The sequence below is a fragment of the Anarhichas minor genome, unplaced genomic scaffold (genome assembly GCF_050575085.1).
Source record: "Anarhichas minor isolate MPS153535 unplaced genomic scaffold, ASM5057508v1 ptg000058l, whole genome shotgun sequence".
Lineage (NCBI taxonomy): Eukaryota > Metazoa > Chordata > Actinopteri > Perciformes > Anarhichadidae > Anarhichas > Anarhichas minor.
Genome location: NW_027466504.1, coordinates 5,447,337 through 5,474,799, shown reverse-complemented (window position 1 = coordinate 5,474,799; position 27,463 = coordinate 5,447,337). Strand labels below are relative to the sequence as shown.

The window sequence follows — 27,463 nt, the reverse complement described above, 5'->3', positions numbered from 1 at the left end:
GAAGTGTGAGGTGAGTTGTAAACACTGTCGTAACGTAGTCGTAACGTGGTCAATTGTGTAAAACAAGTGATGGTTGTTACCTAAAGGAGATGTAGAAGTTGTTTTTATGTTCAAAGCTGAAGACCTGACAGGGTTTGAAGTGTCAGTCAAAGCGTGACGGGGAGTATGAGGTCATCGGTAACGTTATAGCTGTGAACATAGCAGTGCACCGAGTGTACAGTTTATTTATCTGTAAATAAATGCTACAACTCCTCAATACCCAAGCCAAGCTCCCGTGTTTTGCTTGCTATCTGTTGATTCAAGTGAAAGGGTTAGCCCCAGGCTCTCTTAAAGGTGAACCAGGTTTTCTTATTTTAGTGACAAGCTGCACAGCATCTTTGACCAGCAACCACACCACCAACAGGAGATCTATTATTATTCTATTTATCAAAAAGAATATATTGTTTTTTCATTGAATTGTCTGGAAGATCCCAGCAATGAAAGTTTGAAATCATATTTTAGTTGCTTTTTCTGAGTTGATATAAATGTAACTATTTTGGTTTAAATGGGCATATGATATTGTCTCTTATCAATAACAGGCACCTGAATTGGATCTAATCGAAATCGTATTGTGATTGAGATATCAGCAAATATGGTATCGTTGTCCAAAGAATCAATATAGTTTTGTATTGTGATGAAACTTGTGATTTAAACCCCGATTGAAAAGAAAGCAATTAATGGAAAAGCAGTCGAAGTGTCTGTTGATGTGTAAATGGTGAAAGCAGTAAAACTGTCTGTTGATGTGTAAATGGCGAAAGCAGTAAAACTGTCTGTTGATGTGTAAATGGCGAAAGCAGTCAAAATGTCTGTTGATGTGTAAATGGCAAAAGCAGTAAAACTGTCTGTTGATGTGTAAATGGCGAAAGCAGTCGAACTGTCTGTTGATGTGTAAATGGCAAAAGCAGTAAAACTGTCTGTTGATGTGTAAATGGCGAAAGCAGTCGAACTGTCTGTTGATGTGTAAATGGCGAAAGCAGTCGAACTGTCTGTTGATGTGTAAATGGCGAAAGCAGTCGAACTGTCTGTTGATGTGTAAATGGCGAAAGCAGTAAAACTGTCTGTTGATGTGTAAATGGTGAAAGCAGTCGAACTGTCTGTTGATGTGTAAGTGGTGAAAGTATTTGAAACGTGTAAGTAAAAGTAGTTGAAATATCAGTTCAAGCACTGAAGACAAATGAGTAAAAAGAAGGCTTTCCGTAGAATTTCCACCCAAATACAATGCATGCTGGGAAGTGTTCTAATAAGCTAACAATGTTTCTAAAGAACTCCATTTGATGAGCTCAGTGAATGATCACTAATAGTGTGTTTCTAAAATGCTTCCATAACTAAAGACCACATATTAACAGAACTTTCTCACTTTGTAAGACAAACACTGTTTTTTTTAATGCTGATAATTGATATTTCAAGTCCTGACAACTTATATAGAATATAATGTGTTTTTACAGTCGGCTTCATCTTTATCTTAAATTAGTTTGGGACTGTGCCCCAGATACCTTCTAGTATACAGAGAGGGTCTTTGAAGAGGACTAACCAGGAGGTCCTGAGTCCTATTTGGAGGTGGGAAATAATCACAGGGATGAGAGGAGTTTGTGAGCCGACGTACAGCAAAGATTTGTGGGACTTCGGGATTTCACTGGCCTGTGACGGTCCAGAGACGTTTCCAATGCAAATTGGCTGTGGGATTATTCAATAAAGTGCGGTGCAATGCAAAGCGCCGTTTATACTGCAGCATCAAGGCCGGATTCCCATTCAACCCAGTCTATTGCGCACATGCGGAGCAGGCAAATGGCCCTGCTTTGCTTATGTGTAAATGACTGGGGTATCCTGAGACCGGGGATTTGATCGGACTTACTGGCAGGAGAAGTGAGGAAACGAGAAGCAAAGGCTGATGAAAAAAGCCTTAGTCACTGCATGTGCAATGTGCCTCCCAAATAGTGGTAGTTAAAGGGACAGTTCACCCCAAAATCAAGAACACACATTTTCTTTTTTCTGTTTTATCAAAAATAACTCTCCCTTTAACTGTAACTAAGCCTGCCGGATGTTTCTGCGCGTTTTTCTGTAATTAGCCGTCTCAAATATTCGCAGCGCTTAAGAGCATATAAAAGGAAAAGCTGTATGAGTAATAGCACGAAACTTTGTTTCACATGTATGAGTAAGTGCTGACTGCCAGATGGCGATATCTGCTCCTCCACGCCCCGAAGAGCAAACATGGAGAGGTAGATCCCTGTAAATGATGAAAATCAGGAAAAGAAGACCTACATTTACAAATATCTTGGTGCACACCTAAAAAAAACTCTGCACCTGCCAAAGAGTGCAGTCTGATCAAAACAGGAGAAAGAGAGTTGAGCACGGTTATCTGGTTTTACAGTAGCCGGTACAAACACGCCAATGGACTGTGACCAAGGTGTGACCAAATAATCTGTATTTGCTTTAAGGAATTCCCTGAAGCTGCAGACTTAGCAGGAACACCTGCAGACTTAGCAGGAACACCTGCTGACGTACGGACACGTGCAGGCACCGACTCGTTGGAATTTGCAGCAGTCGCACCTCCGCGAGAGCCAGTTTAACAGTTTATTGTTAATATTACCCAGGATGCTGCTGTGGAACTTCGGGATAATTGGCTTTGACGCATTAAAAAAAAAAGAAAAAAGGAGAGAGAGACAGATCTTTCCTTACAAGCCGGTTAAGTTGGCAGCAGTTGAGCCTGGAATGCACGCGGTTGCCGTGAACATCAAGTTTTCTTAAATGTTTCCCTCCTATGTGATTAGATAGGCGCTGATTCAATTTACCGGGTGTGAGACCAAACTTGTTTCTGTGTGAAACGGCCTTTGGATTGTTGCCAGGTCAACTGAAAGCAGAAGCCGTGACACCGTACTTAATTAAAACAAACAATGCGCTCATATTTTTTCCAGCGAGACACAAATCATAGCTCTGAAAGAGTTCCCGACCGAAGGGGACAACAGTGAGTGTATTGTGTGAGCGGAGGGCGGGCGCGGCCGACTGTTGTGGTTCTTCTCCGGTCGACGGCCCTGGTCGGAGTTCAGAGTCTGATGCCTCTTTCCGTGACGTCAGCCGGCAGCAGCGCGGAGCTGGCATGAGGCTACAGGCCTGCCTGGTTTGCTCAGGGGCACACCTCTCCTCCCCCCCCCCTCTCTCTCTCTCTCTCTCTATGCATGCTTTCCCCTCTTTCACACACACACACACACACACACACACACACACACACACACACACACACACACACACACACACACACACACACACACACACACACACACACACACACACACACACACACACACACACACACACACACACACACACACACACACACACACGAATGGCCTGGCAATAGACATGTATTGGCTCGCCAGCGTCAGCAGTAATTACACAGAAGAGTGAAGCGAAGTTGACGGAGACCTGCAGCTGAGCAGATGTTTGCTCGTCTGTGTCTTCTGACTTCCGTGACCAGCTGTACGTTCTCAAATGAGGTGAAAATCGTTTCGTCGAAATCAGGCCCCTTTGTGATTTAGATTAGTTGTTGTGAGACTAAGTGGGAGATAAAAAAAAGGAATGTTCCAAACCAGTTTTAGAGATCGCTATCGGAGCCAATTGAGGGAGATTTTTTGTGTTTGTTTTTATTGGTTGGACAGCGTCTAAAGCAACTCAGATTTGTTTGAAGTTACCAATCAGCATGCCAAACGTGTGTCTTGCTCGTGGTTAGGACAAGATGACCTGCAGATAAACATTCCTCTCTCTACTGTAGAAGACACTATAGGACAAAATACAGAACTAATAATAATAATAAGAAACTAATAAATTGTGATTTAAGCCCCATGAAGTAACTCCCTACGTTACTCCTTGGCTCTGCAGATGTGATACATCGGGTCACGACTTGAATCGGACAGTAATGTTCAGGACTACCTGTCGCTGTACGTTTTGACAGTGTGGTCATGTATTAGTCCATGTGTTAGTTAATGGAACCTGGTGGTCTAGCAATTAACATGGAACCGAATCATGCATTCAGTACTGGCTTCTTACTTTATTAGTCCTGCATCACATTTAAATCAGTGTGATTTGTATTCAGGCTTTATGAGGAAAAATATGTGACTCCCACGTGAGGAAATCCTTTACAGACACAGAGCATTCAACTGCGGACGCACTGCAGTGAAATACAGAGTCTTGACTATGTGACAGAAAGTATTCTTGCACACGCTTGAGGCTGAACAGAATGACAGTCAGGCTGTGTGTGTGTGTGTGTGTGTGTGTGTGTGTTCAGGTGAGTCTGGAATATTTTCTGTCACAACCAATGGACCGGGGCTTCCTGGGAAAAGTAAAGACGCCAGTTTTTCTCAAAAGGGTTTGAGGTGTCGTTTTATTTACTTGGTTTACATGTTTACATACTGGTCTGAACTAACAATGTTGTTTTTTACAGTTAGTTCCCTACCACTGTTGCAGAAACAGCGGATGAATCATCTTGTGAAAAAGAAGTGAAGATCCTTTACTTTTATGTGTAACAATGCCCAAATAACAGCACTAAGAGCCAACGGGAGCACCAAAAACAAAAAGCGACTCTTCATGTAGGATCGATGCGACCTGCCTGCATTTACACAGAGATTGAGTGCACTGAAATATCACTCACTTCTCTGCATTGAAAAGCTCCAGCATTTATATAAGGAACACTTAAAAAAGTATGTTTGCTCACAGAAACACATTTCCTCCAAAAAAAAAACTGAATACATTATGAATGAATTAACATAAAATAACATAACATCCTAGAAATAGAACCCCTCTCTGTCAGAGTGAATCCAAGTCCTCTGGATGTTTGTACAGTGCATCCTTACCTCACTGGTACCGTGTAATGTATACCAGCTATGCCCACGGAAGTGTTATTTTTACCTTTCACTGAACACTTCCCCTTCTGCAGTTCTTACTACACTGCACAGCTATAAATTCATTCGCCAATAAGCTCCCATGTTCGGTGGGTGTGGTGTCACTGGAAAATGAATGTCTGGGTCACATGCAGTTACTCCAGGATACTTGATCACGATGAGGCTGCAGCTGGAAAAGGTGCTGTAAGTCAAACAGCTTCCTGATGAGGAAATCACCCCAAGCGCTTTGTTTTAGAGTGAAAATGATGGATTTATACTGCCTTTTGGAAAAAAAAATGAAAAAACTGTGACTTGGTGTAGTTGACCGCATGTGAACCTCAAGTGGGATCCTGGTCCCGTTTGGCCCGCCGAGACATGGCCGCTACATCATCAGGCTACAGACATTCATGGCTCTAATGCCCCTTGGTTGGCACTGGCACGCCGCTATCACCGACGCACAAATCAATACGGGGCTATTTAGCCTGACAGCGGCGCTGAGTAACGCTCTGAGGATTGCTCATCCACGCTGATGAATTCGGGGAAACAGCTAATTTCATTCCGTCTCTCCTTGGGTGTCTTGTTTTGTATGAATTCAGGCTTTCCTTTTTGAGTCATTCCCCTCTGTTCATTTCTAAAGTGCTGCCACGTTTGACTTTGACTGGTGAGGTGACATTGGTGGACTGACATTTGAATTCTTCTCACTTTCTGTGTAAGGAAATGAAAACTATAATAACACTTTTTTTTTTTTTTCTAAAGGGGATACAATTGTGGAAACAGCGCTTCAGGCCTCTGGGTGGTTATTTCCCAATGCAGCGGTTTACTGACATTTGCTGGAGAATGTTACAGTCCTGGAGCCTAAAAACACTGAGGAATTGTTATTTGGCCCTTTTTCAACAAGCACACTTAGCATTAGCACATTTAGCATTTAAAACATTCAACATATGCTACTATGTTTATATTACACTCAGGAAAGTGGAACCTAGCAAGCTAAGTTAGGCTAGCTAGCTCAGGAAGTCGAAGCTATATAGCTTAGCTCGCTAACGTTAGCACTGATCATCCCACTGGATAATACTTTTTGTTCATGTAATTCAACACTTGCTGAGTCATCGGCAGCTCCCCCTCACTCACAGTGTTGTGTTCACCCCACACTACACAAAATCAGAAGAAATTAAACTTTAATTTTCTTCTTTTTGTAAAATACTATCAGAACAAACGCATGAGTATGCATTTCTTTTCAATTTGAACTGCTCCAGTATGTGCGCACTTTAATGAAAAAACCTTGCAGAATGTATTAGCAGTCTGAATTTACCTTTTTCCAACACACAACCACACCAGAGTTGTGTAGAAAGATTTAGGTTATCATAGCACAACAGTGCGTGTGTCTCTGTCGCTTTCAGACAGCAGTTGAGAGCTCTAGCTTCCTCACTTCCCTCACCCCAGTGGAAAGAGTTGTGGTTAGTCTGGGGTTCCTATGCAGATGAAAAGGTAAGATACGAAACATGACTGAGCTCGAGCTTTTGCTTTCTGAAAAAAACTGTGCGTTCAGAGGGGTGAGAGTAAGGTGAATAAGATCACGGCGGATTAACCCAACGTTAGTCTGCAAGATTCGGTTTTTAAAAGACTGAATCAGTTTATTATGAAAAAATATAAATACACAAAAAAAAAAAATGTTTAAAAAAAATGCATTTAAACTATAATCAGAAAGTAAGTGCATCACAGTTTACGACTAGATTTTGGTAGCTAGAGGAAGCACATGCCTTTACTTGACTTAATCTACAGAGCTTCAACTGAATAAGAAAAGTCATGTGCACCAGCCTCAAGGTTTGCGTTCACGGTCCCATGACAAACACGTGCCGGGCCTGAGCCCATACTACATCCACTGTGCCATGACATAAATGATTCATATAGTGAGAGTAGTAAGCAGAATAATGATGGGAAAATGATGACTGCTAATAATAACAGCAGCAGTGGATATAATAGAATAATAATGATAAGAAAAGCAGGAATGGTATCGGTAATAGTGATGTGACTAATAATAATAATAATAATAATGATAGTAGCGGTGGGTGTCAGCAGGGCCATGACAGGAGGCCCGACCACGGTCCAGATATAACCACGATCCATGGAAAGCATATGAACATCCCAGTAATATTCCAGCTTTGCATCTTCTGATTAACGAGCTGGCTTTCATTCCTTCGAAAGGTCGGCGTTGCGATATGTGTGCATATCTAAAATCCTGTTGACATCCAAGTCTTTCAGAATAGTAGTTTGTGTTTCTCCTTTCTGACCGGGAACGTGGGCTCTTATCTGACGGGCATGCGTCTCTGCAAACCGTATAACTACCACACAACGCACAGAGCTGAGACTTGGAGAAGTGAGTGAAGTTAACAACTGCATGTACAAAAAGCCACACAGCGGTGAGATTTACGCCCGATCAGGAGTGGTTTCGGTTTTCCTCCTCCGATTAAGAGCAGCGCACAGCCGCTTTTATAAACAGAGAGTCCCAATAGTCTGTCAGACGGTCTGAAAGGAACACTACCTTTACCAGCAGAGTGCAGAGCAAGAACATAATGCACAGCACAGCAGACTTTAGGGCACGTAGATTCTATTCGTGGAATATCGTGACTTTATTCTCGTAACATTACAACTATTTTTCTCTGAATATTACAACTTCCCAGAGAACACAGAAATGCGTGATGTGTTTTGAACGTGCATTAAAATTCATATTAGCTCCCTGAGAAACAAATAATCTTATTCCAACTGTCCAGTCTAATCACATCTGTTATTTTGCACTCAATTACATGCTTCCTTTAGTGATACGACAGAGAATAATAATCGCCACGAATATTCAGGAGAGACAATTAGCCTCTATTTGCATTGATAGAGGGCCAAAAAAGGTTGAGCACCACTGTGATAGTGAGTCACTGTAGATTAGTCGAGTAGACGGCCTGAAAAGGTGTCGATCGGTGCGGAGGAGGGTGGCAGGAGGTGAAAAGTTATTTGTTTGGAGAGAATGTGGCCAGGCATTACACTCGTTGCACCTTTAAGTCTGGATCGTCCCTTCAGTATATTCTCAATTTGTGTGCATTTAGAAAAAAGAAAAAGTGAAATAATATTCCGGTGCCACATATTAATTACATTCCGGCATATTAAATTCAAAAAATGACTTTTCAATTTACACATTACATGTTTAAAAGCGTTAACAACCATTTATTTTAAGGTTTGCGTCAGCACGTTGCGATACCGTCTATACAGCCAGGAGTGTCCTGCAGTGGTTCATGTCCCGTAGCCTTTTACGAGCCGAGCGACAAACACTCCAGGAGCAAACACGACATCCTGTAAACGATGCGTTTAACTCCATCATTTGAAGTTGGAGCTTCCCATTTCGGCAGCTGGGAACTGGCCGTGTGGAGCATCACGAGACAGACCCCAATATGTAACAGGTTGGACTGACATCGTTGCATATTTTCGGGCTGGGCGCTGCGTCACTTACCTGGTAAAACTCCCTCAGCCATGTCTTCTGTAGATTTTCGGGCTGGAAAGAGAAGAAAGGCGAGATGTTAGTGACGTAGTCGTCATCGTCTAAACTCGGACAAACAATGAAGGATTTCTCCGGAGTATTGGAGTTATATGTATATACACACTCGCACATCTATCTAATATACGTATGTACAACCACGTGTTGTTCTCCATGCATCCACTGACAGGAAGTTGCCTTCCTCCAATTACAGCATCTTTCCCTCGGTGTCACGAATCACGCTCTCCAGGGCACCGCCAAGCCTCTACCCTCGTCTCCCCTTCTTTTGCTTGCTCTCTCTCTCTCTCTCTCCCCCTCTCCCACTTTAAAAGGCTATCCCGTAGACCTGGACTCTATTTAATTTGTGCAGTGGAAACGGAGACAGGGCCCTGGGCAGTCTACCATTTAAGGAGAGATCTCCCTATGTCGATAACTAGGTCTGATGAACTGCTCTGTGTGCGTGTATGCGCGTGTGTGTGTGCGTGTGTGTGTGTGCGTGTGTTGGAAAGTTTGTCTTAACAAAACTAGTCTATAATAAGATTACACAAGGGGTGTGCGGGCTCTGTGGGTATCTGTAGCAAAGCCCCAATGTAATACAGAAGTAGGTGCTGTATCCTTAAATAGCAAACCAAATACATCGTCGCCATGACAACCGTTTCTAAAAATAATTTTGACGAGACAATATGTTAACAACGCTAGCTTTCACTCCGATGTTGCACTTGCACACATGATGTAGTTGAAGATGAACGGGTGTAACTTCAAATAAGACGTATTTGTCCTTGAATGTAAATAAAGTGTGATGACGGCTTGAGAGTTTTTCAAGATCACAATCACCTCTCTTCAGATGAAAAGGATCCGATACGTCTACCTAGGTGACCGACGTCGACACCTCTTCAAAATGTCTCACTGTAGTTTGAATAACGATGTAAAGTCAGAGGCAACATCAACCTGATAAACAGGTGATCTCCAATTCATTGGTGTAAGACATCGCCGACCCAAAGAGTCCGACTCATCTAAAGCTTGGACAGAGGGGGCGTAACATAGACACATCACAACGATTAATTGTTGATTTCGATATTTTAGAAATTTAACGACATTGTAGCTAATTAAAAATGGCTACCAGTTCCAAAAGACAGTCGAGAGGCTAGTGATAAAGTACGATGTCCTGCTAGACTTATGATAATAATCTTTACATGTCATTCACTATATGATTTTATCTGCTGACTGTTAACACCATTTGGCCCAGACTGCAACGGACCAGATGCAACTCCCGATTGGTCATCACGCCCAAATCCTATTCATAATTGGCTCGACAGTGAGTGTCCCCGCCTTAAGTGGGCTCCCCAAAATTAACTATTTTTTTTTATCATCAAGGTAGAAATTAATGGCAGAAATGTGTTTTCGAAAAAAGAAATTACAAATTGCTCCTGTGAAGAACCTGATTAAGATCTTATACCTGGTATAAATTGACACGTGCAGGGGCACCTAAATGTCTCAAGACTTACCAAGTGTGTGTGTGTGTGTGTGCGTGTGTGTGTGTGTGTCTCTGTGTGTGTGTGCACCGCGGTCCCAGCCTCAGACAGATCAGAGCACAGGTCTATATAAGGACATAAGCACTGGACCTTGTCATTAGTCACATGGATGGAGGAAGAGAAAATGAGAGCGAGACGGAGACAGAGGAACAGAAATGTTCAGACCAGGAGAGTTGCCACCTGACCATCCTGGTACTCCTGTTAATGGTCACACGCAGTCACAAGTCTGCATCGACAGGTCAGACTCGACGCCGTTGGTGGCAGATGGCGCACCCGAATACGTTTCTGTGCGTGTCTCTGGGATCCCAGTGACGGTACCATCCAGTAAAATCATAGCCCTTGACGAATTGCGCGGATATTTTTAGCTTTTTTTTCCATTGGTCCTTTCTCCCAGGACCGCCGTTAGCTGCGCTCTGATTTTTCAAAGGTTTCCTGTGTGTCACACAAGACACTCACGGGGTGCGATGAATTGAATCTCTTTAAAGAAATCAAAGTGGACTCCTGCAGCAGGGGGTGACAGGAGGGGTGACCGTGGAAATGAGGCAATTAAACCGCAGTGCCGACAGTTTTAACAAACAAGTCTTTGGAGTCACTCATCTGGGGGATAGGTGTCCTAGATCAACTCCACGTGGAGCGGAAAGAGCAACAGCAGCTCGCTCCTGTAGCAATTCAACCGGGGCTTTCTGGAGCACTCGGATTTAGGTTGACCCCGTCTCTGATGAACAGATGTTGGGGGGGGGCCCCCCCCCCCCCCCCCGGAGAGACAGTCTAATAGCGGAAGGGGAGGGAGGGAGAGCAGAGTCTATATCTGTAGTTGCGGAAAGTTAATTTGCAGTTTAATTAGAAAAAGGGGGGTTATACTGGCAGAAAGGTATAAAATAAACCCAAACCCTCCCCGGCCTCTCCTCCTCTGCCTCTTTCACTCGCTCAGTTCAGTTCCACCTCCTCTCTCTGCTTTGCCTATGCCGCTGTTTCCATCAATCCGTGGCCTACTTTCGAGACAGCGTGGGGGAACTAAAAAGACTCTGCTTGGAAATCTATTTAAAATGCCAGCCCTTAAAAATAAAAGTAGAGCTGCGAAGCATCAATTCTAGATGAAAAGGTGGGATGATGAAACCCGCCCCGCTGTCACATTAGGTTATATCCACTCCTATAAGAAAATCTGGTCGATGAGTCAAATTTTGTTCCGAGAACAAACTCGCCGAACGAATCCTACTTCGCTTTTTCACGGCATACGTCGCGTTGTGCACGACGACGACGGACAGGAAAGTGACTTTCAATACGTTCCCTCTGACAACACAACACAACAACATCACACCGCTGTGTGTCGGTGTGACCATCCTGTGACGAGACGACGGGTGCAAATGCCCAATCTTTGAATTCAACAAATACGATGCAATGAAATTGTACGATACGAACGACGTTGGACTGATATTTCAAAAATAACAAAGTGGACGCACCTACATGCAACTTCTGGGTGTGTTTATCCAAATCACAAAAAAACAACCTAAAAGGGTCACGCAATGGAGGTATGTTATGTGATGGCAACATATGAAACGTATACTGTCCAATGCAGTGGAGGAGGCAGACCTTGCTGGAACTACTTTCTAAAGCATAAATAGTCATCTTGAAATGTACCGACTGTGTGCAGAGGTTACAACTTCACAAGCACGAAAGAAAGCTAAAGTATCTGTATGACTGAACACCACGAGACAAATGTGTTTTTTGTGAGTTTGATTAGAGTGAAGGGACTCTAACCCGAACCACAAAGTGCCTCTCTGTGGACAGGAAGTGAGGAGCTAAAGTAGTCTGTATTGTAAATGCTGTGTGTGTGTGTGTGTGTGTGTGTGTGTGTGTGTGTGTGTGTGTGTGTGTGTATGTGTGTGCGACGGTAACATGAAGCGCCAACAGTTGAGCCAAGGTCACAACCTTCAGGCTGCAGCGGACCTCGGAGGTCTCGACCTGAAGTGCCCGCACTGCTCTTCCCCTCAGCCAGGCTTTTCTTTGGCTAACGGTGCCGTAGCATTCCTCCGACCCGTCTCGGTATCAACAGCAGGCCGTTTTCAAACTGAGGCTGGTCGGGAAATGACGTCACGGGCCGTCCCGTTGAACACCCCTTACGGCGATCTGCTGGGAACACGTGGCCACCACATGGGCGTCCTCCTTCCTCCGAATACTCAGCACGCCTCTTGGCCTAAATTTCTCAATGACAATATTTTCTTTGGTTTGAGCCGATTTCTGGGTTTGTCCGTCCTCCCTGTTTTTTTGTTTCTTTTCTTCATCCCTCTCAGCAATTCTTCCAAATTCCCCCTGCAAGCGTTCCCAGCTCTCGCTCTCTCAGAGCAGACCGGCATGGGGCAAGAGAAACACGGCGGCACGCAACCTCCGTAATTGAGAAGAAGGGAGGGTGAGATGAGGAGTCTTAAGAAAAGCAACGGTTGCTTACACCTGGCACTAATAAGCAGACACACACAGGTCGAACACAAAAATAAAAGCCGCATTGGAGGTACAACATATAAACTAAGGTAGAGTACAGCTCGGCTCTGATGTGGTTATCTTTGTCTTTGACACACAAACACAATCGGACCTCCATCGAGAGAAAATAGAACAACTTTCTCTGCGCTCGTGTTCAAGTTTCTGGACTTTGTTTGACCCCAGCAACACCAAGTACGGGGCGCGTGTTGTGCTGATCGAATTGAACAACAAATCCGTGTTGAAATCGGCAGAATGGGCAGCTAGTTAACGTTAGCTGTTAGCAGCTAGTTAACGTTAGCTGTTAGCAGCCGGCGGGCAGCACAGTCCTGCTCGGCTAAATAACGGAGCTAACGGCTAACGTTAAAGGAGGTTGCATTGAGTTACATTTTGATGCGTTCAAGCTCTGTTCCGTAAAAATGAGTAGCGGGTAAAGGTCATTTATAAAGCTATCATGATGCCTTCAAATGTAATCTTGTAAAATTGAGTTTTTGGCAAGAAACTTGAATAAATACAGTTGCTTGAAGGAGATGCTTTCACAGCTAATTTAAATAAATAAATAGATAAGTAAAATGAAGATTTCAAATGTATATTTACTATTGCTCCTGTGCAATGACACGCTGGTTTGAATGATGTGGGCGGACGAAGAGCGTCTGTGAATGGAAGCAACTGATGGCCGAAATATCTGAGCCAATATTCAACACAACACGAGGAGGAAAACCTGAAATTTAGATTAAAAGTGCAGTCTAGTTTTTGGTGTGTGTGATTCAGACATTGGCAGTGCCATCACGCTCTGCCCATCCAGCGTAGTTTGTTTTGAAGCACCGTACCTCATATCATCTAGAACGCCTTGTGACTCTCAGAGGACCCAATCACCCTTTCCAGCGCGCAATCAACGAGTCACGTCCCATTTCAGCGATTTGAGATTCTGAGCTACGAGCCAGGCGCGACAAGAAGAAATGGAAGCTTTCATTTTACCCCCCCCCCCCCCCAAATCATATCCACCTCATCTGCCGTGGAAAATGAGGGAATGAATCCGTGATGGCTTTCGCTGGCAGGAAGGCTTTGAATCCTTCTCCGAGCAACCGCAGCTCACAAGAAAAGTATATTTTCTCGGACAATCCCTTCACTGCTTTGATGTCGCTCCAAGCTCGACTGAATGTAGCCATTAAGTCTTAATAGCAGGACTTCGTATCCAACGCAAACAAGCTTATCAACAACCACAACAAGCTGCTCGAAGACAAAACCAAGATACTAGATGTTGAAGACGACAACAGGAGCCTTTGTCCGACCCTCTTGGCATGAGTGTGTGTGTGTGTGTGTGTGTGTGTTGACGGACTGTTAGAAACGAGGTTATTGGCTTTCAGTGGGAGCTGACTAAAAATACCCGTCCTCATTGACTGGGGGGGGGGATCTGTTGAAGGAGAGCAGCTGGAGAATCAGCAGGGGGATCGCTTGATTTGGCTGCCCCCCCCCCCCTGTGTCCTTCGACAGGTCGCCACCGATTCTCCACCACAGTCACTCGGCGGAGGCGTGTCCCCTCAGTGATTTATATAACTCCACATCAAAAGAAGCTCATTGCGGTATTAATTAGACACGGAACTAGAACCTGGGCTGGCTCCGGGGGACGTGTCTTCATCCTTCCAGAAGACAGTGAGGTATGGAGGCTTCAAACGAGTCGACCAGCGCCTGAAACTCCCGTTTTAACCACTATTGTGTCTATATGTCAGTCGAACATCAAAGGAAAGAAAAAAAGGGTGGGGAAAACATGATACGGCATTTATTTTTGTTTCATGTATTCATTTGGGGGAAGATTACCGTCTCTCGGGTCCACATGGGTCTGATGTTTTCCTCTGGTGCTACTTACAGTATAATGGATGTTTTGTACAATTTGCTAATGCTGCCTGTCTGAAGGAAACCCTGAAGCATAAAGCGACTTAAAGCTACTACGAGCAACTTTCTTATTTTTTGCGGTATCTCTGGACGAAGGTGGAAGTGTTTCCGAGCACCAGAGTCCCTTTAGAAAACCTGTTCATTTTACTGCAGCAGGCTGGGACACTCCAGCCTAACACTCGGTTCTGGTTCTGGCTCCATCGTGCCCGCCTTCCCTCCGGCGGGCCCAGTAATACATCCTCCTCCCGCCAGAGCCTGCAAGACGAGCATTAAGAATAAATCTATAAAAATAGACAATGTTCTCTCTGATGGTCTCGTTTACTTATGAAGGCCACACAGAGGCATCAATGGCAATTTGAAAATGTTTTACTGAGCTGCTTTTCAGCATCTGAGCATTGTTTTTTTATCTAGCAAGAAGAAACCACAACCTAATAAGGACCATTTAAGGTTCATTTCAGTTTCGGTTGAGTTTGGCTTTTATGTCTCTTGTGCTCTTTTTGCTCGCTCTCCATCAACACCCACTAAAGGCTGGATGGAAACATGACACGCTAGATTTTCGCCCATTTTCCGGTGCGATGCGCATTGAAGTGAATATACTATAAAATAAATCAACAGGGATTTGGACAGTTATTATTTATTAACGTACGTTTTTTGTCTCTCACTCAACATCATCATGGTGTGGAGAAGCATCAGAGGATATACTAACGTTTTGTTGCCACTGGCATCGAGTGTGCATGTAAACTACTATTATATCAAGAATTTCACACTGAGAATCTAGCTCAGAGTGCAGACAGAAATAGTACACACTCGGCATGAACAGGGTGGTACAGCTGCAGGGTGGAGTGGAGCAATAATAGTGGACACCAGACAAATAGTATTCAAACAACACCCGCCCCCCTTAAGTGTGAATCAACACTGCAGTCAGCTGTGATTTGTGTAGATCGAGTGTCGTTAGAAAACAGGAAGTGACAGCGCTCCGAGCGACCGCAGCCTTTTGCTCGCTGCATGAGACTGCGGCACGCACAGAGCTCTCACACACACACAGTCTAGATGTAGTGTGTTGTTGGGGGTGACGCCGTAGATAACGCTGCAGTGCTTCAGCAGTGCAGCACAGACTAAAGCCGGGTCTGTTCTGTTCACAGTTACAATCTAAAAAGGACAAAATCAAGGACATTTATAGTGATCTTGGAAATGAGTTTCGCCGTGGAAAGAGTCCAAAGGCTGCGCTACTATCTGAGCAGAGCGAGCTCTCCCACTCACACCTCTGCCGTGTGTTACTCCACACAGATCTCCCTGCAGCAACACGACGCACGGAGCTGCTGTACTGCACTCCAACAGCTCTCTAGTGAGAAGCCACGGACGGGAACCCTGAACATCAAGTGTTCACTGATTCAACGTGATCTGGATTTAGCCAGACGCATTACAGACGCTTAATAAACCCACGTACTTTATGTAGCAAAGAACTTATGTGCTATGTTGCTTTAAAAAATGACGTGGCGCACTCAGGATGAATATGGACCGTTAACTTTGTTGCACAGTTACAAACCCAAGTAAGATAAAACTGCAATAAAGTGCATGCAGCGTTGTTTCCTCGTTGTATAGTACCCGCCGTGCTGCGCTGTGAAATCAGGCTGAACAGACGACTGCGTAGTGATTTTTCGAATCCCTCCTCTTGGGTTTGACTTGCAAAAAAACGTGCCAAAGGCCTTCGGGGTGAAAGGTGTTGGCTTCAGGGATCCTGCATCGCCATCGCTCAAAAGCGACAGCCTACATCGACAGTAGTGTGTTACACTGACAGCTGCTGGGACACAAATACCTACAACACCCGGGGGGGTCTGTGACAAATAGCTAACGTAGACTTACCTGCTGAAATAAAACGCACTATAGTGATTTGGAAAAGAGCCAAAACTACATTTATATTTGCATTTGTGTGTGTAAAGGTCAGGCGCATGCAGCAATCCACACAAACCAGGACATGTCTCCAGGAGACGCCCCAAAAAAAAAAAATCAGCTGGGGTTTTGTCAAGCCCCTGGAGATCGTCAAGAACAAAAGCCAAAGTCTATATTTAAACTGTCAAACAGGCACCACTGGTGGCTGTGAATGGGACCGGGGAACAGAGGCTGCAGTGGTCTGATTGGATCCATAGAGGTTGTGATTCATTTTAATGGGGAAAATCACACAGAAGAGTTTCGCAACATCCCAAAAAAGCGTGCTCAGTGAACGGTACAGTGCGATACAACCAACCACAGCTAAATGTTAATACTGGGGTCAATAATATCACCAAATCGGTGCCGCTAAAAGGCCTCTGTCGCTGTATAAAAGACGTGCTACAGAATAACGGGGAGATACTGTAAACCACAACCGAGAGAGAGAGGAAGGGAGCGTCTGGTGTTTCACACGTCACCCCAGACCCCAGCGCACCGCAATTAAGAGCCACAAATGAAGCAGCGCTAAGAGGCTGTCCACCACAACCTGTGATCAGAGAGCTGAGGGCTGCGTTCTGGTCCTCCACTGTTCTAGTCGTGATCAAGATACAACCGGCAGACTGCTACCATTCATCCGTGCCCTGACGGGGTGGAAACAATCATGACTCAATACATTTTCCAGACGTTTCGTTTCTCGACTTAATCTCGGGGCGGGCGTCCCGTGTGGTTTTTTATGGGCCTATTGTTGTAAATAGAAGATAAGGAGCTTTTTCACATCAGAAACTTTTTTTTCAATCAGCGCAAAGAAGCCTCGCCCAAGGCTAGCTGGTCCTGGTCTAGAGAACGGCTAGATAACTTGGGACCTACCTCGACTTTACGGCAAAGGTAGATTACATTCATTTTCAAACTGCGCTGCAGGAAAGAGTCCTGAAGCCTGGCAATGAGTCAGCGTTTTTGCACTTCCGGTTCCCTCGTCTTGATGTCAATGAGTTTTTTGGAATGGGTTTTTGGTTTGATTTCTGAAATAAGGTCTGTGGTTAACACAAACTGAAGAGATTTGAACTTTTTGTTCCACAATATAAAATACGATGCATACCCTTCAATAAATACCCTCCTGGTGAATGTTTTAAGATTTTACGTGTCTAACAAATGGTTAAATGAGAGCACAAAAGGTCATCACTAGTCCGTCTTTAGCTTAGTGGTGACGTGATGTCATGCAACCGTGGTGTAGCTTGTTCATAGCGTAGCATTAGCTCTTTACTTCTGGGGATTGCATTCACGCTTCAAAAATCCTAAAAGTGGTGTTCATTTGTGAAGTCTCGCTGAACAAGACCTGTAAGTGTCAGAAATCTTTGTTTGATTTAGATCTCACTTCTGCAATAATCAAAAATCCAAAAATGAGGGAACCAGTGCGATGCCAACTTCCTGGTTGGCCTACAGAAATACATGAACCCAATGGAAATGACAGCGGAGAGAATATCTTTCCATCCTTCACACAAAAAGGAATAAACAATCCTGACCAAATTAGTTCTTATACTCCTCTACCAATGTATTTTCAATAAAACAAACAGCAAATTGATTTCCCTTTAGACATATGGTCAAATCAGCTGCATCTGAGCCACTGAGAGTTCCACCGTCTCCTTAAAAAGATAAAGTGCAGTAAAGCAACGTCTCCGGCGTTTTACGAGCACCAGGCGCTTCCCTACAGGACCGAGCGGCGTTCCACATGGCATTGCTGATTGAGAGATCTAATAAAACACTGCACAGGCCTGGTTAACGTCACTTTAAGGAGTAGATTATCTTAGCCACACGAGGACGGGAAGCATTATTGCAAAGTGAAGAAATGTCACAAATAAAACAGAGGATTTTATCATTGCTTTGAGCTGAAAACGCATTTTATCTGAGATGTAAAGATTTAAAGCAGCGCTGAAGGTTAATCCTAATGTTTACTTTGCTGCCGCTGGGGTAATTCAACACAGAGCAAGTCACATCATCAGGGAACCCAACAAAGAGCCCCTCCGCACAATATTTATGATGCGCGGAATCTCGCCGGAGTTCCCCCCCCCCCCCCCAAGAACAACTTCGTCGCCATTATCAGTTATTTTCCCAAGAACCTAAGAAGAAACGTGAGAAATATGCATTCGCTCCTTTGGCTGCTCGACAAGCGTGTCAACTTGCCGGAGTTTTTCCAGCAGTTGGTGGTGATTGGTCAAAGCTTCAGTTCACAACTTCCTTAATCAGGGTCACCAGTGTGGCCCTTCATCAGGTGGCAGCATACAGCTTTGTTTATATAATGATAACTTAATTAAGTAGTTTCGAGCCTTCAGAATTTCGGTTGTAGATTTTTTATTTCTTTTGCCATATAAGAGCATGTGACAAGGAGCAGGGAATTAGGGTTTTCTCTTCTCTACGTGCTCGTAAACTGAATATCTAATAGTTTTGGACTCTTGGTTGAATAAAAGCAAACATTTAAAGTCGAAAGTTGTGATTTATCCCTTTAATCAAGAAAATAATGTGCAGAAAACAGTGTGAAAATAAGTCTTAGTTGAAACCCTATAATTTAGTTACATTTATGATCAAGCATTAGATGCTACTAGATTGTTCTACACAGTTAATGCTGCAACTGTTGCTAACGGCTAAACCTGACAATCATGTTGTCCCTTTTAACTGCTAAGTGTCTTAAAGTCATCTTTCCAGGTTTACGGAGTTGCTCTGCAATATTTGTTTTTAGGGTTTAGAACCTAAAATTCAAATTCATAAGCTTGCTTCTATGAATTTCTCTCTCCTAACGCAAGGAGAAGATGTCGCGTGACAATAACCCCATGTTATGGTAAACCTCACAGCTGCTCATCAATCATTCCGTCAACCGAAACTCCAACAGTGCTCGGACGGCCTGAGGACATCCTGAGGGACACGATCAAACTGGTTCTGCTCCCTTTTTAAAAAGGAGGGTTCAATCTGCAAAAAAGGACGTACTTAGAAGCTTGTGCATAATTTAGTAACGAAAGAAAGGAAGAGAATTAGGCCGTCGCCGACTCCACATTAATAACCTGTTCTACTTACAAGCTTTGAAAAGCCACTAAAGATGCCTCCCACAGAAACGAGTGATGAAATGGAGATTTGACTTCTGTGTGTGTGTGTGTGTGTGTGTGTGTGTGTGTGTGTGTGTGAGGTTTAAAAGTCTGGAAATTGATTCTGATATCGATTCTGGACTTTGTGTCTAGGTGTCGGGGGCCATCACTCGCATCGATGGAACAAAACCAACAAAAGGGAGACTTTTGGTGTTAATCTTGAGAGCTGGCAAAAAAAAAAGACAGACAAATGTCACCGCAACGGCAAAAACACAAACAAATAAAAGCCTTTATTCTGGGGGTATGAATAACTGACTGTCGGGCTATCAACATGCCTTGCTATTTACTGTTGCTATTGGCTGAATATGTCAATCATGTCCCCCCGTAAGCAAAATCAACAAAGCCTCTCTTTACATAAAGCGTTGTGAGGTGAGCCTGGAGGTGCGAGGACTGCATGTGAACGAGGTGGCGTCGTTTAAAAATATCCACACATCCATAATTCAGTGACAGGTGTGGTTGTTCAGCGTGGACGAGTTCAAACAGCCTCCTGCGATTAGGATCTTAATCAAACAAGATAATTAAAGGTTATTTGTGTAACGAGTCTTTGGAGTCGACACACGAGGGGTTTACGTTGTTGGAAATAGAACCTCATAGCGCTGATGGGTCTCCCTGCTTAGTATTATCCTCTGAACCCCTTTGGGCTGTTTTTTGCTCCTCGTTTTACCACTGCAATATATAAGCCCCGCACCTGTATGGAAACAGCACAACCATGGCTAGAAGTAGAGAGAACTCAAACATGTCTTTGGTGCAGTACGTCACAGTTACAATGCCATGAATCAGAAAGAAAGAAAGAAATAACGCAAGTTGAAAGAAATGGAATCTATACATCCTAGACTTGTTACTTTTTCTGACGAAAGTGTTCGGCACACATGATGTGTCCAAGGACAGATGACAACCTGACGAGTCTCTGAGTCTCCACTCTGAAGTTGACGTGACCCACACGTTACGGACGAAGTGGGCACAGTAGATAAATCCATGCAGACTGAGAATAATCTTCAGCTCAGTAGGGGGAAAAAAAAGAAGACATAATCAACCGGTGATCTGTTTTCTGTGTGAGAATAATGTGATTACACCTATAATGCAAACCCCCGTCTGTGCACGGAGCGTGTGATTCGCTAACGTCACATATTACGCCTTTATTACTGTATATTCTGCTGAAGTATTATGCAAATCAGTCGTCAAATTTCGTTGGTAAATTAAGTCATTGTGAACTACTGTCTAGCAAGGACGCAACAGGAAGCAGTTGCGAGGAGGAGGAGGTCTGTAGTACAAGTGTTTCCTTCAGGTGGCGGCACATTCCATTCTACTTCCTGTACAATAATCATTCTACTGATACCGTGACTGTACAACATGCTCTACTTCTGTCTCTCTCTCAGAGTCATCCGATTAACTTAACAGTCACCCTGCTGTTTTGTTTTTATTTCCTCCTCTCTGTCCATGTTTTTTTTTGGGGGGGGGGTGTTGTCTGTCCTTATCTCGCACCACTCTCCTGCACACGGCATCCTGTTTGCACTGGGGCGGGACAAACATCGTCTCTGTGTGACGCCGAAGACATTTCACAGGCTATCACGTTTTCAGCATGGGGCCCGATATCTCTATAATTGGGTTCTTCCTGCTGTGGGAGTGCTTGAGACGGGGGGGGGGGGGGGGGGGAAAGAAAGAAAGAAAGAAAGAAAGAAAGAAAGAAAGAGAGAGAGAGAGAGAGAGAGAGAGAGAGAGAGAGAGAGAGAGAGAGAGTGTGGGGGGGGGGGGGTGTCAAGTTCCTATTTCCATCAGCACCCTATTAAAATGTCTCCCAGGAGCCCCGCAACTATTCTTTCTCTGTCATGTGGAGCAGAAAGATTGACGTGGGGATCCGTGTCACATAAAAAGAGGTTAAATCCATCACAGCACATCAGGCGAGCCGAAACCGGGACAAACCAGACTCTCACTGTCCAAAACAAGACCATATCTCCCTAGTAGTCCTCTCATTTCATGTTCCCCCTCAGCTGAGTGCCGGGAAACTGGACTTCCAAAATAAACAGTGCTGGGGTTTCCACAACACGGCGCACAAGCGGTCCCAGACCTCAACCGGGACCCAGAGAGGGCGAGTCTCGCCTCAGGAACACCACAACAGGCCTCGGCGGTTAAAACCCAATGCCGGGCACGCGACGAGCTCGTAGAAGTTATCTGCTGAAGTAGTTGAAGTGAAGGCACCAGCTGAATCTAGAACCAGTACGGAAGGGTTTGGGGGGGTTTAGACTCTTGGGGAATAATAATAGCATTTTTCCCACGACGTTTCCATTTGCTCTGACAAGTATCAGCACGCAGCCCCGGTGGCGTCTCTACAAGCACGGCATACGATATTGAAGTTTCCCTTTTTGGGGAAATTAAAGTTCACAATCATTATGACACAGTTATTGTGAAGAACTTCACAATCCAGTTTCACAACTTTCTAATGAACTGACATCACAGAGCAGCGGTTGGGCAAGTGATGAGGAGAGCCTGCGTTTCAGGGGACATTTCAAATAGCTTGTTTTAGAGTGACAAGACTAGCCCAGAGGCCGACTGAAGGACTGAAGGACAGAAGGAGGGGGGGGGGGGGGGCGTGAAGTATCCTGGCCAAGTGTCCATATAAGACAATGAAATGTCATGAGTTCAGCATAGTGGCGTCACAAGTGCAACGAAGCTGTTTGATCTTTGGCACATGGTCTACTGTGACAACCCAGTGACCCTGTTTACACTCAAAACAACACTTGAAAACTTTCACAGAATGTGAACTTTAGCACCATGACTAAAGGTATCGACAATCAAGTTGTGTGGAACGGGTTGAGAGTTGTACCAAAATGTATGAAACAACAAAACGGAGTCTCTGTGGTCCAATCCAAGTCGCCAAACTTCATTACTCCTTTCTACTTTAACAAAGGCAGCGCAGAACAGAGCCACTCCTCTCCGTTCTTTCACAATAAAAGCCCAAGACATATTATATTTGCCAGTGGGTATTTCACATTTTCATGTTGTTTATTGGCCGTGCCCCCGATGCATGAAGGCCTTGAGAGTCTACAGCCATGCTAGCAGCTCTGTGAGGCTAGACTCGGGCACAGTGGTGCTAGGAGCTAATTTGCTAGCTTCAAGTGAAACTTGAGATGAGGATGTCAAGATATTTGACCAAATAAGTCAACATTTTGACCTACTGGTGGCGCTAAATGGAAAGTCAGGGGATCGCCAAAGTCATCTGGTTTCATCCTCTGGGCACAATGAATGTATAAAATTTCATTGGAATCCATCTGTTGCGATTCATGACCCACATTCACACAATTATCCAATATCCACTCTACAATTTAGTGATTCCCTTTGGACTGAAAACATATCTTGCAGGTTTTGTACTGCACAAACCGACTGTACGTCTGTCCTATTGTTGAAGCCAGCAGCATCAAATCAATCTCATTTACTCTCATTCCAAACGGGATTGGAGTATTGACATTTTCTGGTCAGAAACCAGAGAAATGAGTGTCGTCCACAAGATGGACTGATCCTCATGCACATGCTGCTGGATCATATAGATGAGTGGGAGCTGTGATGTGGGCAGACACTGAAAACAACAATGATCACCTGAACAAAAGGCAAAAACTATTTTGGGAACAGCGGACTGCAAAAAAATAAAAAAATAAATATATATATATATATATATATATATATATATATATATATAATAAAACTGAATTCTGAACTGCCTGAGATTTATTCCTATCCTCAAAATGATTCACTGCTTTCAGGCTTTCAGTCTCTGCAAACAGCGTCCCCGCTGTGTGTCGAGCTCCATCTCCCTTTAGAGAGCAGCGGGTCTCACACATCACCACGTCGGCTTTACAGATGCAACCCCCCCCCCCCCCCCCCCGAGTTCCTGTTTGCTTCGGCCCGTTCTCATTCATCTGTTGATGCGTCCAATCTCGTCACCCGGGCGGTCGCGTCAACCTCTGGTGGCCTTCCAGCAGAATGAAGCCATACAATAAGACAGGAACAAATGGGGAAACTGAACACAGACATACTGCCACACACACACACACACACACACACACACACACACACACACACACACACACACACACACACACACACACACACACACACACACACACACACACACACACACACACACACACACACACACACACACACACACACACACACACACACACACACACACACAGGATAAGGAGTGTAAACTGGTCATCGTGAGAGACGCGTAAACAGGAATTGAGAGACAAAAGTTCTATGTAATCTCCCTGTTCCAGATGCAAAATTCACACAAAGTTCACAAACACTCTTTGGCTGGACACACACACACACACAATGCTGTCTCTGACAACAACTAAACCATTTGGGCTAACTGATGTGAGGAAACTCCACTGAATCACACTGACAGATGACAAATAGTGTGTCAACCTCCACTTCCCACCGAGGTGAGTGAGTTTATGGCACACACGCAAACACATACTGGGCCGGCCTATGTGCTTCCGATATGGGGGTCAATATTTTTAGTTTTTAGGTTGTTTCACACACACACCTCTCTCTGCAGCACAGTGTCATCTCTTTCACCACAGTGTGATGAACAAACACGTATGACCGAGTTCACAATAACAACCATAAAGGGTGCCAACTAGAGCTATACAGGGTTCTTTGGCTTGTTCCCATATGAGAACCCTTTTTGGTTTTCTGGTGGAACCTTTTGAAAAGATTCCACCTGGAACTCTTTCAGGCAGGTTCTACCTAGAACAATCTGTGAAAGGTTCCACCTAGAACCCCCCTATGAGAAACCTACAGAGAAAAGCTTCTACAGAGAAAGCTTCTATGGTGCAATGGTTCCACCCAGAACTGTCTCTGGAGGTTTTATCAAAAACCTTTCCACCCTTCCAGGGTTACTAACAAGAACCCACCAATGGGGTTCTACCGAGAACCCTTTTATATTTCAAAGGTCCGGGTCTGATGTGGTGCAGCGTAACCCACCACAATCGTGGTTCACAACCACAGGTTTTTGTGGGTTGTGGGATGGGAGGATGTTTTAACATCCGTGCTTTCAATAATCCTTAAAGTCTTTCTTCCAAAAAGGCTTTGTTGAATGATGAAAAGGATTCCTAATGGAACTTGAAAAACCCTCCCTTAAAAAAAAAAAGAAAAAAAAAAGGGTTCTTCAGAAGCAAAGGGTTCTTGGTAGAACCACAGCACTTAATTTCTAAGAGTGTAGCTACTGGAGGAGGGAAAAGAAGAAGAATGGCTGCCACTGTGTCTGCTCTTCTTTTGGTTTGTGCGATTCTAATTTGATCCACTTCCCTTAATGGCCCTCTCACACCTGCTATATACTTATAGTAATCACAGTTAATGGAAGACACCAGCAAGATTATGTTATGTTGGATTATTTCTAGTGCTGGGCAAGTTAACGCGTTAATTTCGCGTTAACGCATTCATTAATTAACGCCGACAATTATTTTATCGTGCGTTAACGCATTTTTTTTATTTATTCAAATTTTTTTTTATTGAAAGACAAGAGACAATACATAGACATAACAAGAGGATGACAAGAACAGTTGGATAAAAGCCAGCAAACATCCTATAGTCAGTTCGGTTGTAGATTTTTTATTTCTTTTGCCATATAAGAGCATGTGACAAGGAGCAGGGAATTAGGGTTTTCTCTTCTCTACGTGCTCGTAAACTGAATATCTAATAGTTTTGGACTCTTGGTTGAATAAAAGCAAACATTTAAAGTCGAAAGTTGTGATTTATCCCTTTAATCAAGAAAACAATGTGCAGAAAACAGTGTGAAAATAAGTCTTAGTTGAAACTAAAATAATTTAGTTACATTTATGATCAAGCATTAGATGCTACTAGATTGTTCTACACAGTTAATGCTGCAACTGTTGCTAACGGCTAAACCTGACAATCATGTTGTCCCTTTTAACTGCTAAGTGTCTTAAAGTCATCTTTCCAGGTTTACGGAGTTGCTCTGCAATATTTGTTTTTAGGGTTTAGAACCTAAAATTCAAATTCATAAGCTTGACTCCACATTAATAACCTGCTCTACTTACAAGCTTTGAAAAGCCACTAAAGATGCCTCCCACAGAAACGAGTGATGAAATGGAGATTTGACTTCTGTGTGTGCGTGTGCGTGTGTGTGTGCGCGCGCGCGCGTGCTTGAGCCTTTTGAGATGGTGAAAAAAATAATAATAATTAAAAAACAACAAAAAAAAAAAACAAGCAAGTATTTTTAATTTATTATTCTTGTAACAGACTGTCTCATGTTTATCGTTTTGTATTGGAGATATGTCCCTTCAGGGTTGCTGTAGAGAAAAAGGCGACTTCCGCTTCTGGTCGGGGGGGGGGCAGAAATAAAGAGAGAAGCTGCACCAGCTATTGCTCTCCCTGGAGACTACTGGACATCGCTGCGGTAAAGTCAGCAGACACTCAGATCTCCGTGGTCAACTCAGCAGACACTTACATTTTAGTGCACCTATATGCTGAAATTCACGGTAAACGCATTTAAACGGCACAGATCGGGAGCGAGCGAAGGACTTTGAAAGTTAGCGGAAACATTAACGTGAGACAACATCCGGTTTCTTCAAATGAACATCCGGTTTTCAGAATAAGATTCCAACAAAGTATGAATTATATTCACATTAAGTATAAAACATGCTACCTGCATCTCGTGAACCAAATGTTATTGCCCTTTTGTTCATATAGCAGTACTTTTAAAATAAAAGTGCGCAATACACTACTTTTGAATTAATTATTGAACTTTGCCATAACAATGCGATTAATCGCAAAAAATCCATGCGATTAAATATATTAATCGTTGCCCAGCACTAATTATTTCATTTAATTGCGGCTCCCGTGAATCCCACTTTTTTTTCTTTTTTTTTTCTCTTTTCCTTTTTTCCTTCTTTTTCTCTTAAAATAATGGGGAAATTCTTCACTAGCGTGAATCCCACTAGGTCGGATCATGTAAAGTGTCGGGGCCAGTTGGCCTTCAGGGAAAAGAGAGGGGCCAGAGAACCCAAGAGCAGCAACCAAAGGTTAAAACAAAAGTCATTGTACTCCACATGTCCATGCTTAATCACCACACATATCTGCTATAAAATCAAAAAGACTATCAAAAAATGATAACATTCATTGCGGCTAACTACCCTGACGACGGAATTTTCAGCCAATCAGATGAGACACGTCCCACTGGAGCTGTGTTTGGATCATGTGTGCAAACATTGAATAGTGAGGGCAAAGGACAGGAAAAAAAAATTTAAAAGTGTCTCAGTCAAGACCAACTCCCCAACGTGCTGCATGTAGACTCAGTCTGAGCATGCAAACATACAGTAGCTTTAACTCCACTTATGCGCCACTTAACCCTCACTTAATCCAGAGACGGTCAAATAAGCACACGCTTCATCGGCGTATTTGAACTGGAAATAACGCTGAACACTTCCACCGGAGGAAGCAAGGGCTCGCCATTTGGTGAGGCAAACTTGGAAGTAGATTTTTTTTAAATTACACATAAGCATGCAGCCGGGCAATAGTATTTAACTCATTTTACAAGACAGGAGCACAAACCAGATGCCAAATCTTGTAAACCCTCATCCTCTTGTGTCTCGACAGTTTTACGGCTATTGGTTGGCTTTAAATAGCCTATACGTGACATACTACTTCAGTAGTACAGTAAAGCTGGGGTGTTTCTACAACCCGACTGACACACTACGCAGCGCTTGTGCGAACATACATTTAAAAGTTTCACTGACACAATTTAACAAGGTTTGCATCCGTCACCGGCACAAAGCAAATACCTGTAAAAGCTAAACGATGAGCATTAAGCAGGTGGATAAATGTACTTCCAAAAAAATTTAAACACGTCAGATCGCATATTAATCCTTAAAATATCCATTCAACTTGATTGAACGTTGTATTTCCTTTGCTAACTTCCTCGTAGGAACATGTGCGATTAGGCACCAGAAATACTAACAGGTTAGTACTGTTATTAATATCATACATTATTATTTTATGTATGTACACATTTGAATCCCCATTGCTGTCTCCCGGCCCCGCCTGCCACCACCTTCTCTT

The 27,463-nt window shown here is 43.7% G+C and overlaps 1 protein-coding gene across 5 annotated transcripts in view; it reads right to left on the bottom strand.

Annotated features, from left to right (window-relative positions):
• The window catches only part of inpp5a (inositol polyphosphate-5-phosphatase A), a 134,358-nt gene that overhangs the window by 92,328 nt on the left and 14,567 nt on the right, over window positions 1-27,463 (bottom strand). For 4 of the 5 annotated variants that reach the window (XM_076076600.1, XM_076076601.1, XM_076076596.1 and 1 more), the window contains one exon: window positions 8,404-8,445. In XM_076076600.1, coding sequence (XP_075932715.1) covers window positions 8,404-8,445 — 42 coding nt within the window. Of the gene's footprint in view, window positions 1-8,403; window positions 8,446-14,040; window positions 14,361-27,463 lie in introns of those variants that run through there. The other variant, XM_076076599.1, reaches the window with a different exon arrangement.